The sequence below is a fragment of the Agelaius phoeniceus genome, chromosome 27 (genome assembly GCF_051311805.1).
Source record: "Agelaius phoeniceus isolate bAgePho1 chromosome 27, bAgePho1.hap1, whole genome shotgun sequence".
NCBI lineage: Eukaryota > Metazoa > Chordata > Aves > Passeriformes > Icteridae > Agelaius > Agelaius phoeniceus.
Window position 1 is genome coordinate 813013 of NC_135291.1, and position 13015 is coordinate 826027.

The 13015-nt window shown below is 50.2% G+C and overlaps 1 protein-coding gene across 1 annotated transcript in view; it reads right to left on the bottom strand.

Moving 5' to 3' along the window:
• Positions 1-1180: 1180 nt before the first annotated feature.
• The window catches only part of LOC129134577 (PHD finger protein 1-like), a 44028-nt gene continuing 32193 nt past the window's right edge, over positions 1181-13015 (bottom strand). Inside the window, 4 exon segments of the mRNA XM_077191068.1 lie at positions 1181-2474; positions 3026-3032; positions 6428-6737; positions 10225-10291. Of these exon segments, the coding sequence (XP_077047183.1) occupies positions 2056-2474; positions 3026-3032; positions 6428-6737; positions 10225-10291 (803 nt within the window). The 3' untranslated portion in view covers positions 1181-2055.

Sequence of the window (13015 nt, forward strand, 5' to 3'; positions counted from 1 at the left end):
CCAAAATTCCCCCATGAGACACCCCAAAAACCGCCCCAAAACCAGCCCCAAATCCCCCCCTGAGACACCCAAAACCACCCCAAAAACAGCCCAAAATCCCCCCCGAGGCACCCAAAACCACCCCAAAAACCACCCCAAAAACCAACCCAAAACCAGCCAAAAAACGGCCCAAAATCCCCATGAGACACCCCAAAAAGCGCCCCAAAACCAGCCCCAAATCCTCCCCATGAGACACCCAAAACCACCCCAAAACCAGCCCAAAACCACCCCAAAAACTGCCCCAAAACCACCCCAAAAACTGCCCCAAAACCACCCCAAATCCCCCCCGAGACACCCCAAAAACAGCCCAAAAAAAAACCCCAAAACCACCCCCCAACAAAACCCAAAATTCGCCAACGATCCCCCCCAAAAAATCCTCCCAAAATCCTCCCTAAACCTCTCGAAAATCCCCCCAAATTCCCCCTGAAAAAAACCCCAAATCCCCCAAAACTCCCGAAAAAAAATCCCAAAACCTCCCAAAAAATCCCCTAACGACGCCATCGAAAAAATCCCAAAAATCCCCCAAAAAATCCAAAAATTTCTCCAAAACCCCACCAAAAATCCCCCAGAACCCCCCCCCAAAAAACCCCAAATCTCCCAAAAATATTAAAAAAAAAATCCCCCAAAATCTCCCAAAATCCCCCCAAAAAGTCCCAAAACTCCCACAAAAAAATGGCGCAGAGCCGCTGCTGGAGCCGTTTATTGGAGGAGGGGGTGAAGCCACGCCCACAAACCACGCCCACTCGACCACACCCAGTTAGGCCACGCCCATCCGGTCACGCCCACCCCAAATCCGCCCGGAAATGGGGAAATCCAAAATTTCCACCCCAAATTTGGGGCTTTGGGGTCGGGGAGGGGCTGGGGGGTGGGGGAGGGGTCCCCCAAAAAAATTTGGGGGAGGGGCCCTAAGAAGGCCACGCCCCCACAGGAGGCCCCGCCCCCTCCTCAGCTGCTCCAAAGTGACCAAAATGAAGATTTCAGCCCAAAATTTTGGGGGTCTTTGGTTTTGGGGACCCCAAAATTTTGGGGGGGGTGTCTCCCCTTAAAAATTGTGGGCGTGGTTAGAGGAAGCCACGCCCCTCTAGGCCCTCTAGCCACGCCCCCTTTTAATCCCTTTAAATAATCTCTAAGTGACAAAATAAAGATTTTCCACCCAAAATTTTGGGGTTTTGGGGCTGGGACCCTGAAATTATTTGGAGGGGGTCCCTAAAGTTTGGGGGTGTGGTCAGAGGAGGCCACGCCCCCTCAAGGCCACGCCCCTCCTCTTTTTTCCTGTTAAATTCTCTCTAAAGTGACAAAAATAAGATTTTTATCCCAAATTTGGGGATTTTAGGGGCTGGAACCCCCAAAATAGTTGGAGGGTGTGTCCCTAAAAGCGGGGGCGTGGTCAGAGCTGACCACGCCCCCTCCATGCCACGCCCCTTTCCTTTTCCCCCTTAAATCTCTGCTAAAGTGACAAAAATAAAGATTTTCTACCCAAAATTTAGGGGCTTTTGGGACTGGGGCCCCAAAAATTTTGGGAAATATCCCCAAAATTTGGGGGCGTGGTCAGAGGTGGCCACGCCCCCTGCAGGTCCCGCCCCTTCTCTTTCTCTCCCATTAAATCTGCCCTAAAGTGCCAAAAATTAGGATTTTACACCCAAAATGTTGGGGTTTTTGGGCTGGTATCCCAAAATTATTTGGGGGTGGGGTCCCTAAAAATCGAGGCGTGGTCAGAGGAGGCCACGCCCCGACCTCCACTTTAAATCTCCCCTAAAGTGCCAAAAATGAAGATTTTCCACCCAAAATTTTGGGGGTTTTGGCTGGGATCCCCAATTTCTGGAAGGGGCGTGTCCCAAAAATTTGGGGCGTGGTCAGAGGTGGCCCCGCCCCACGCGGGTCACGCCCCTCCCCTATTTGTCCTTTACATCTCCCCTAAAGTGCCAAAAATTAAGATTTTCCACCCAAAATTTCAGGGTTTTTGGGACCTGACCCCCAAAATGTTTGGGGCGGGGTCCTGTGGGATTGGGGGCGTGGTCAGAGCCCGGCCCCGCCCCCCCACTCCAGCAGGTACTGAACGGTCCCGTCCAGCGTCACCCGGCGCGCCAGGACACGGGGGGGCGGGGCTTGGCCAGGGGGCGGGGCCTGCGAGGGGGGCGGGGCCTCGGGCTCCGGGTCCGGCCTGGGAGAGCTGGGGGAGGGAGAGACCAGTAAGGACCAGTATGGACCAGAATAAACCAGTACAAACCAGTAAGGACCAGTATAAACCAGTATGGACCAGTACAGAGCAGTTGGGCCCAGTGTGGGCCCCTCCCAGTGCCTCCCAGTTTGATCCCAGTCCCTCCCAGTCTGTCCCAGTTTGATCCCAGTTTGATCCACTTTGTCCCAGTCCCACCCTGTTTGATCCCAGTCCCTCCCAGTTTGATCCCGGTTTGATCCCGGTTTGATCCCAGTCCCTCCCAGTCTGTCCCAGTTTGATCCCAGTTTGTCCCAGTCCCTCCCAGTTTGATCCCAGTCCCTCCCAGTCCCTCCCAGTTTGATCCCAGTCCCTCCCAGTTTGATCCCAGTCCCTCCCAGTTTGAGCCCAGTCCCTCCCAGTTTGAGCCCAGTTTGGTCCCAGTTTGATCCCAGTCCCTCCCAGTCCCTCCCAGTTTGGTCCCGGTTTGATCCCAGTCTGTCCCAGTCTGTCCAGTCCCCCCCAGTTTGATCCCAGTTTGTCCCAGTTTGATCCCAGTCCCTCCCAGTTTGATCCCAGACCCTCCCAGTCCCTCCCAGTTTGATCCCAGTTTGTCCAGTCCCTCCCAGTCTGTCCCAGTTTGATCCCAGTTTGATCCCGGTTTGATCCCAGTCCCTCCCAGTTTGTCCCAGTTTGATCCCAGCCTGTCTCAGTTTGTCCCAGTTTGATCCCAGTTTGATCCCAGTCCCTCCCAGTTTGATCCCAGTCCCTCCCAGTTTGGTCCCAGTTTATCCCAGTTTGTCCCAGTTTGTCCAGTCCCCCCAGTCCCACCTGGGCTCTGCGAGGGTGGAAGGAGGCGAACATCCGGATGGGGGGGCTGGGGAGAGACCCCCAAAAACCCCAAATCAATGAGAATCCACCCCAAAACCCACCCAAAAAACCCAAATCCACCCAAAATCCACCCAAAAATCCCCCCCCAAAAACCCCAAATCCCCCAAATTTTCCCCATATTCCCCCCAAATCCCAAATCTCCCCAAAATCCCCAAATTCCCCCCAAAATGCCCCCGAGCACCCCCAAAAGCCCCAAATTTCCCCCAAAATTCCCCTTAAACCGCCCCATTGCCCCCCAAAATTCCCCAAATCCCCAGAATTTACTCCAAATCCCCAAATCCCCCAAAATTCCCCAAATCCCCAGAATTTCCTCCAAATCCCCAAATCCCCAAATCCCCTCCAAGCTCCCAAATCCTCTCCAAGCTCCCAAATCCCCCCAAGTTCCCAAATCCCCCCCAAATCCCCAAATCCCTCCAGGTTCCCAAATCCCCCAAATCCCCTTCAAGTTCCCAAATCCCCAAATCCCCCCCAAATCCCCCAAATTTCCCCAGGTTCCCAAATCCCCAAATGCCCCCAAATCTCCCCCAAGTTCCCAAATCCCCCAAAAATCCCCAAATCCCCAAATCCCCCAAATCCCCCCCAATCCCCAAATCCCCCCAGGTTCCCAAATCCCCCAACCCCCCCAGGTTCCCAAATCCCCCCCAAATTCCCAAATCCCCAAATCCCCCAAGTTCCCAAATCCCCCCTGGTTCCCAAACCCACCCAAATTCCAAATTCCCCAAAATCCCCAAATCCCCCCAAATCCCTCCAGGTTCCCAAATCCCCCAAATCCCCTTCAAGTTCCCAAATCCCCAAATCCCCCCAATCCCCCAAATCCCCTCCAAGTTCCCAAATCCCCAGGTTCCCAAATCTCCCCCAAGTTCCCAAATCCCCCCAAGTTCCCAAATCCCCAAATCCCCCAAATCCCCCCAAGTTCCCAAATCCCCCCAGGTTCCCAAACCCCCCCAGGTTCCAAACCCCCTCCAAGCTCTCAAATCCCCCCCAAATCCCCAAATCCCCCCAAGTTCCCAAATCCCCTCCAAGTTCCCAAATTCCCCAAAATCCCCGAATCCCCCCAAATCCCCCAAATCCCCCCCCATGTTCCCAAATCCCCCCCCCAAGTTCCCAAACCCCCCCTGGTTCCCAAATCCCCCAATCCCCAAACCCCCCCAAAAATCCCCAAATTCCCAAATCCCCCCCAAATTCCCCAAAATCCCCAAATTCCCAAATCCCCCCCCAAATCCCCCAAATCCCCCCAAAAATCCCCAAATCTCCCAAATCCCCCCAAGTTCCCAAATCCCCCAAAATCCCCAAATCCCCCCCAAATTCCCCAAAATCCCCAAATCCCCCAACCCCCCCAAGTTCCCAAATCCCCCCAAGTTCCCAAATCCCAAATCCCCCCAAATCCCCCCAAGTTCCCAAACCCCCCCGGTTCCCAAACCCCCCAAGTTCCCAAATCCCCAGATCCCTCCCAAAGTTCCCAAATCCCGCCTCAAGTTCCCAAATCCCCCCAGGTTCCCAAATCCCCCCAAATCCCCCAACCCCCCCATGTTCCCAAATCCCCCAAATGCCCCAAATCTCCCCCAAGTTCCCAAATCCCCCCAAAATCCCCAAACCCCCCCAAATGCCCCCAAATCCCCCCCGGTTCTCAAACCCACCCAAGTTCCGAAATCCCCCCAAGTTCCCAAATCCCCCAAAACCCCCCAGGTTCCCAAACCCCCCCAGGTTCCCAAATCCCCAAATCACCCCCAAATCCCCAAATCCCCCAAACCCCCCCATGTTCCCAAACCCCCCCCGTCCCCACCTGGGCACTGCCCGGGCCCGGCTCCTCCTGACGCCGCCGGAGCCGCCGGGGGGGCCTGGCACGGGGGGACCCAAATTCAGGGGGGGTTTGGGACTCCCCCCCCAGATTTTGGGGGAATTTTGGGGTTTTTGGGGATTTTTTGGGATTTTTTGGGGTTTTTTTTTTTGGTTTTTTGGGGGATTTTTCAGGGTTTTTTTTGGAGTTTTTAAAATTTTTGGGATTTTGGGTTTTTTGAAGATTTTTTGGTGGGGATTTTTGGGGGTGTTTTTGGGATTTTTGGGGGTTTTTTTTTGTTTTTTGGGGTTTTTTGGGGTTTTTTGGGGACTTTTTGGGGTTTTTTTTGGCGGGGTTTGGGGGGATTTTCAGGGTTTTTTGAGGATTTTTTGGGGGATTTTTGGGGGTGATTTGGGACTTTTGAGGGTTTTGGGAATTTTGGGGATTTTTTGGGGATTTTTTGGATTTTTTTTTGGTTTTTGGGGATTTTTTGGGGTTTTTTTGGGACTTTTTTGCGGGTTTTTTTGGCGGGGTTTGGGGGGGATTTGGGAGTTTTTGGGATTTTTGTGGTTTTTTTGGGGGGATTTTTTGGTTTTTGGGAATTTTTGGGGTGGTTTTTTTGAGGGTTTTTTGGGGATTTTTTTAGGATTTTTGAGGGGCTTATGTGGGTTTTTGGGGTTTTTTGTTTGTTTTTTTCGGGGATTTTTTGGGTTTTTTTGGGGGATTTTTTGGGGTTTTTCTTGTGAATTTTTGGTGGATTTTTTTTGTTTTTTGGTGGTTTTCTTGGGATTTTGGGGGGATTTTTTGGGGCTTTTTGGGGGGGCATTTTGGGGGTTTTTTTGGGATTTTTTTTTTAATTTTTGAGGGGATTTTTTTGGGGTTTTGGGGATTTCTTTTTGGATTTTGGGGATTTTTGGGGGTGGATTGTTTGGGTTTTTTGGGGTTTTTTGGGGTTTTTTGGGGTCTCACCTGGGAGCCGCGGGGGGAGGGGCGCCGCCGGGCCCCGCCCTGGCCCCGCCCTTCCGAGAGGCTGCGGGGGAGGGGCAGGGGAGGGGTTGGGGGGGACCCCAAAAAAATTTGGGACCCCCCCGATGGGAATGGGGGAGGGGAGCCCCAAAACAGCCCGGAATTGTCCCAAAATCCCCCCCAAAATTCCCCTTTAAATCCTTCATAAGTCGCCCCAGGACCCCCAAAATCCTCCCCAAATTCCCCCAAATCCCCCCAACCCTCCCAAAATGCCCCAAAATCCCCCGAACCCCAAATTCCCCCCAAATCCCCCCCTAAAATCCCCCTTTAACCCCCCCAAATCCCCCAGCTATCCCCCTAAAAATGCCCCTAAATCCCCAAAATCCCCCCAAATTCCTCAAAACCCCCCCAAATCCCCTCCACATCCCAAAATCCCCCCAGAAATTCCTCAAACCCCCCCAAATCCCCTCAACATCCCCAAAATCTCCCCAAAAATTCCCCCCAAAAATCCCCAAATCTCCCCCCCCCACCTTCCCCCCCCCCCTCACCTGGTCCCGCCCCGGCTGGGGGCGGGGCGGTCTCTGGGGGCGGGGCCGGGCTGGTCCTGGGGCGGGGCCGAGTAAGTCCCTGGGGGCGGGGCCTGGCTCGGGGCGGTCCCTGGGGCGGGCTGGGGGCGGGGTCTGGGCCGTCCCTGGGGGCGGGGCCGGGCTCGGGGCGGTCCCTGGGGGCGGGGCCGGGCTCGGGTCGGTCCCTGTGGGCGGGGCCGGCTCGGGGCGGTCCCTGGGGGCGGGGCCGGGGGCGGGGCCGGGCGGGGCCCGCTGGGTGAGGGCGGGGGGCAGTGGGGGCGGGGCGCGGCTGTGCAGCCCGAAGAGGCCCCGGCGCTTCTTCATCTCCCGGCCCGACACGAACCTGGGGCGAAAACAGCGGGGTTTGGGCAAAAACTGCAGCGGGAATGGGGAAAAACTGCAGCGGGAATGGGGAAAACTGCGGGATTGGGGAAAAACTGCAGCGGGAATGGGGAAAAACTGCAGCGGGAATGGGGAAAAACAGCGGGATTGGGGAAAAACTGAGGGATTGGGCAAAAACCAGCGGGAATTGGGAAAAACTGCAGCGGGATTGGGCAAAAACAGCAGCGGGAATGGGGAAAAATAGCAACGGGAATGGGGAAAAACCAGCGGAATTGGGAAAAACAGCGGGGAATGGGGAAAAACTGCGGGGATTGGGGAAAAATATCAACGGGATTGGGGAAAATATCAGCGGGATTGGGGAAAAACTGCGGGATTGGGGAAAATAGCAACGGGATTGGGGAAAATTGCAGCGGGATTGGGGAAAATATCAACGGGATTGGGGAAAAAACAGCAGCGGGACTGAGGGGAGGAAAAATAGCAACGGGATTGGGGAAAAACAGCAACGGGATTGGGGAAAATATCAGCGGGAATTGGGAAAAACTGCAGCGGGAATTGGGAAAATATCAACGGGATTGGGGAAAAAATATCAACGGATTGGGGAAAATATCAACGGGATTGGGGAAAAAATATCAGTGGGATTGGGGAAAATATCAACGGGATTGGGGAAAATATCAACGGGATTGGGGAAAAAATATCAGTGGGATTGGGGAAAAACTGCAGGGATTGGGGAAAATATCAACGGGATTGGCAAAAACTGCAGCGGGAATTGGGGAAAAACTGCAGGATTGGGGAAAAACTGCGGGGATTGGGGAAAATAGCAACGGGATTGGGGAAAAACAGCAGGAAATGGGCAAAAATATCAGAGGGATTGAGGGGGGAAAATCAGCGGGATTGGGGAAAAATCAGTGGGATTTGGGGAATATCGGGATTGGGGAAATCAGCGGGATTGGGGAAAAATCAGTGGATTTGGGGAATATCGGGATTGGGGAAAATCAGTGGGATTGGGGAATATCGGGATTGGGGAAAATCGGGATTGGGGAAAATCAGTGGGATTGGGGCAAAATCAACGGGATTTGGGGAAAATCAGCGGAAATTGGGCGAAAACAGGAGCAGGATTGGGGGGGGAAATATCAGCGGGATTGGGGAAAATATCAGCGAGATTTGGGGGGAAAATATCGGGATTAGGGGAAAATATCAACGGGAATTGGGCAAAAATATCAGCGGGATTTGGGGGGAAAATCAGTGGGATTGGGGAAAATCGGATTGGGGAAAATATCAGCGGAATTGGGGAAAATATCAAGGGGATTTGGGGGAAAATCAGCGGGAATTGGGGAAAATATCAGCGGGATTGAGGGGGAAATCAGGATTAGGGGAAAATCAGCGGAATTTGGGGAGAAAATCTCAGCGGGATTGGGGAAAATATCGGGATTTGGGGGAAAAATCAGCGGGAATTGGAAAATCGGGATTTGGGGGAAATCATGGGGATTTGGGGGAAAAATATGCAGATTTGGGAACATTGGGATTGGGGGAATATCGGGATTATGGGGAAACACCGGGATTGGGGGGAAAAATCGGGATTGGGGGAAAAATCGGGATTGGGGGAAAATCGGGATTTCGGGGGGTCCTGGGGGATTTGGGGGGAATTTGGGGGGATTTTAGGGAGATTTGGTGGAAAAACTCGGGATTTTGTGGAATTTTAGGGGGATTTTGTGGGAATTTTGTGGGATTTTGTGGGGATTTCGGGGGATTTTTGTGGGGTTTTGGGGGTGTTGGGGCAGAAATGGGATTTTGGGGTTTTGGGATTTTGGGGTTGATTTCTGGGGATTGGGGGGATTTGAGGGGGTCCTGGAGGAATTTGGGAGGATTTGGGGAATTGGGGGGATTTGGGAGATTTTGGGGTGTCCTGGGGGATTTGGGGGGTAAAAATCGGGATTGGGGGATTTGGGGGGGTCCTGAGGGGATTTTGGGGGGTCTGAGGGGATTTTTGGGGTGGGATTTTTGGGGTGGGATTTTTGGGGTGTTTTCTCTGGTTTTGGGGTCCCTGCTCGTTTTTGGGGTCCCCCCCTGGTTTTGGGGGTCCCTGCCAGTTTCGGGGTTGGGTTTTGGGTTTTTTTGGGTGTTTTGGGGTGGGATTTTGGGTGGGATTTTGGGGTTTTGGGGTGGGATTTCGGTTTTATGGGTGAGATTTTGGGTTTTTGGGATCTTTTGGGGTGGGATATTGGGTTTTCTGGGGTTTTTGGGTGGGATTTTCGGTTTTTTGGGGTGAGATTTGGGTTTTCGGGCTCTTTTGGGATGGATTTTGGGGTTTCTGGGGTGGGATTTTGGGTGGGATTTTCGGTTTTTTGGGGTTGAGTTTTGGGTTTTTTGGGGGGTTTTAGGGTGGGGTTTTGGGGTTTTGGGGTGGATTTTGGGTGGGATTTTCGGTTTTTTGGGTTTTATGGGGTGGGATTTTGGGTTTTTGGGGTCTTTTGGGGTGGGATTTTCGGGTTTTTTGGGTGGATTTTGGGTGGGATTTTGGGTAGGATTTTGGGTTTTTTTGGGCTCTTTTGGGGTGGGATTTTTGGTTTTTTGGGGGTTTTGGGGTGGATTTTGGGTGTTTTGGGTATTTTGGGGTGGGATTTTGGGGTCTTTTTGGTTGGGATTTTGGGTTTTCTGGGGTGGGATTTTGGGTTTTTTTGGGGTATTTTGGGGTGGGATTTTGGGTTTTTTGGGTGGGATTTTGGGTGGGATTTGCGGTTTTTTGGGGTATTTTGGGGTGGATTTTTGGGTTTTCTGGGGTGGGATTTTGGGGTTTTTTGGGCTCTTTTGGGGTGAGATTTTGGGTTTTTGGGGTCTTTCGGATGGGATTTTGGGGTTTTTCTGATGTTTTGGGGTGGGATTTTTGGGTTTTTTGGGGTTGAGTTTTGGGGTTTTTTGGGTGTTTTGGGGTGGATTTTGGGGTTTTGGGGTGGGATTTTGGGTGGGAAATTTTCGGTTTTTTGGGTTTTATGGGTGGGATTTTGGGTTTTTGGGGTCTTTTGGGGTGGATTTTCGGGTTTTTTGGGTGGGATTTTGGGTGGGATTTTGGGTTTTTGGTTTTTTGGGGTGGGTTTTGGGTTTTTTGGGGTATTTTGGGCTGGATTTTGGGTTTTCTGGGGTGCGATTTTGGGTGGGATTTTGGGTTTTTTTGGGGTGGGTTTTGGGCTCTTTTGGGGTGGGATTTTGGGGTGGGATTTTCGGTTTTTTGGGTGTTTTGGGTTAGGATTTTGGATTTTTTGGGGGTGGGATTTTGGGTGGGGTTTTTGAGGTGGATTTTGGGTTTTTCGGGCTTTTTTGGGTGGGATTTTCGGTTTTTTGGGGTTTTTCGGGGTGGATTTTTGGTTTTTTTTTGGGGTGGGTTTTTTGGGTGGGATTTTGCGGTTTTTTGGGGTGGATTTTTGGGGTTTTTTGGGTGGGATTTTGGGGTATTTTGGGGTATTTTTGGCTGTTTTGGGGCTCCCCATCCTGACCTGTCCTTGTGGGTGCTGAGCGCCCCCAGGAGGCGCCCGTAGCGCTGCGAGCGCGCGTGGCCGAGAGCTGGGCGGGATTGGGGACAGAAACCCGGATTTAGGGCAAAACAACAAAATCGGGCAAAAACCCAAAATCGGGGGGGAAAAAACCCAAATCGGGGGAAAACCCCAAAATCGGGGGGAAAAACCCCAAAATCGGGGGGAAAATCCCAAAATTGGGGGGAAAAACCCAAAATTGGGGAAAAAACCCAAAATCGGGGGAAAAAAAACCCCAAAATCGGGGGGAAAAAAACCAAAATTGGGGGGAAAAAACCCAAATTGGGGGAAAAACCCAAAATCGGGGCCAAATCCCCGAATTCTGGGATCCAAACCCCAAATTCTGGGATCAAACCCCAAACTCTGGGATCCAAATCTCAAATTTTGGGACCCAAATCCCGAAATTCTGGGAACGAACCCAAATATTTTCCGTGGAAATTCCAATTTTTTTTTTTCGGTCCAAAATCCCAATTTTTTTGTAGCCAAATCCCCATTTTTGGGGTCGAAATCCCAAATTTTGGGGTCCAAACGCAAATATTTGGAGTAGAAATTCTCTTTTTTGGGTCCAAATTCCAATTTTTGGGGGCAAATTCCCATTTTTTGGGCCTAACCCCCAAATTTTAGGGTGCAGTCCCAATTTTCGTACCCAAATCCCAAATTTTGGGGTCCAAATCCAAATTCTGGGAACAAACCCAAATATTTTGAGTAGAAATTCCCTTTTGTTTGGTCCAAAATCCAATTTTTGGACCCAAATCCCCATTTTTGGAGTCAAATCCAATTTCAGGTGTCAAATCCCCATTTTTGGGTCAAAATCCCATTTTTGGGGTTCCAAACCCCGAATTTTTCCCCCCCAAAATCAGAATTTTTCCCAAAACTCGCAAATTTTCCCCCAAAGCAATTTTTGCCCTCAAAAATCGAGAATTTTCCCCCAAAAACCAGCAAATTTTCCCCCTCAAATTGAGATTTTTTTCCCTCCAAAATAAGCTTTTTTTCCCCCAAAATCACAAATTTTCCCCAGAAATCAGCAATTTCCCCCTCCCCAAAATTGCCTTTTTTTCTCCCACAAAAATCAGAATTTTTTCTGCAAAATTCGGTTTTTCTCCCAAAATCAGAAATTTTCCCAAAATCACATTTTCCCCCAAAATGGGAATTTTTTCCCACAAGGAGGTTCCCCCCTTAAAAGTTGCAAATTTTTTTTTCTCCAAAAAAGAGCAATTTCCCCCCAAAATTCAGATGTTTCCCCCCAAAAAAATCAATTTTTGTCCTCCAAAATCGCAACTTTTTCCCCCAAAATTAAATTTTTTTCTCCCAAAAACTCAGATTCTTTTCCTGAAAAAAATCACAATTTTTTTCTCACAAGATCAGATTTTTGGCCCCAAAAATTGGATTCCCCCTCAAAAATCGCGATTCTTTCCCCAAAACCACACTTTTTCCCAAAAAAATCAAATTTTTTCCCCAAAAATCCCAATTTTTCCCAAAAAATTCAATTTTTTCCCCCAATTTTTTCCTTTCCCCCCATCCCCATTTTTCCAAAATCCCGTGGTTTTCCCCCATTTTCCTGCTGCTTTTTCCCCCCAAAAAATCAAAGTTTTTCCCCAAAAATCCTGATTTTTCCCCAAAAATTGGATTTCCCCTCCAAACCCACCATTCTTTCTCCAAAAATTCAGATTCTTCCCCAAAAAAAAATCACCACTTTTTTCCCCAAAATCGGAATTTTTCTGACAAAAATCGCGATTTTTTTTAAAATCACATTTTCCCCCAAAAAAATTGCAATTTTTGCCCAAAAACTCAGATTTTTTTCCCCAATTTTTTTCCTTTCTCCCCAACCCCAATCCCCATTTTCCCCCAATTTTTCCATTTCCATTTTTCCCAAAATCCCATTTTTTCACCCCATTTTCAGCCCCACCTGGCCAAGTCTGAGCGCGTCCCAGTTGGGGTTGGCCATAGAGCAGAATCCAATTTTTCTCCAAAAAATCCCAATTTTCCCCCAAAATCGCTATTTTTTCCCCCATTTTTTCCCATTTTCCCATTTTTCCCAAACTCGCCGTTTTTTGCCCCATTTTCACCCATCCCAGTTGCAGTTGGCCAAGGGCAGAATCAGATTTTTCCCCCCAAAAAATCCCAATTTTTCCCCCCCAAAAAATCCCATTTTTCCTCCCAAAAATCCCAATTTTCCCCAAAATTGCAATTTTTTTCCCATTTTTCCAAAATCCCGGTTTTTTGCCCCATTTCAGCCCCACCTGGCCGAGTCTCAGCGCGCGTCCCAGTTGGGGTTGGCCAAGAGCAGAATCCGATTTTCCCCCAAAAATCCCAATTTTTCCCCCAAAATCGCAATTTTTGCCATTTTTCCCAAAATCCCGTTTTTTCGCCCCATTTTGTGCCCACCTGGCTGAGTCTCAGCGCGTCCCAGTTGGAGTTGGCCAAGAGCAGAATCCGATTTTTCTCCAAAAAATCCCAATTTTTTCCCAAAAAATCCCATTTTTTCCCAAAAAATCCAATTTTTTCCCAAAATCGCAATTTTTCCCCATTTTTCCCAAAATCCCGGTTTTTCACCCCATTTTGTGCCACCTGCCCAAGCCTGAGCGCATCCCAGTTGGAGTTGGCGAAGGGCAGAATCTGATTTTACCCCAAAAACCCAATTTTACCCAAAAAATCCCAATTTTTTCCCAAAAATCCCAAATTTTTCCTCAATTTTCCCCATTTTTCCCAAATCCTGGTTTTTCACCCCATTTTGGCCCCACCTGCCCAAGGCGCA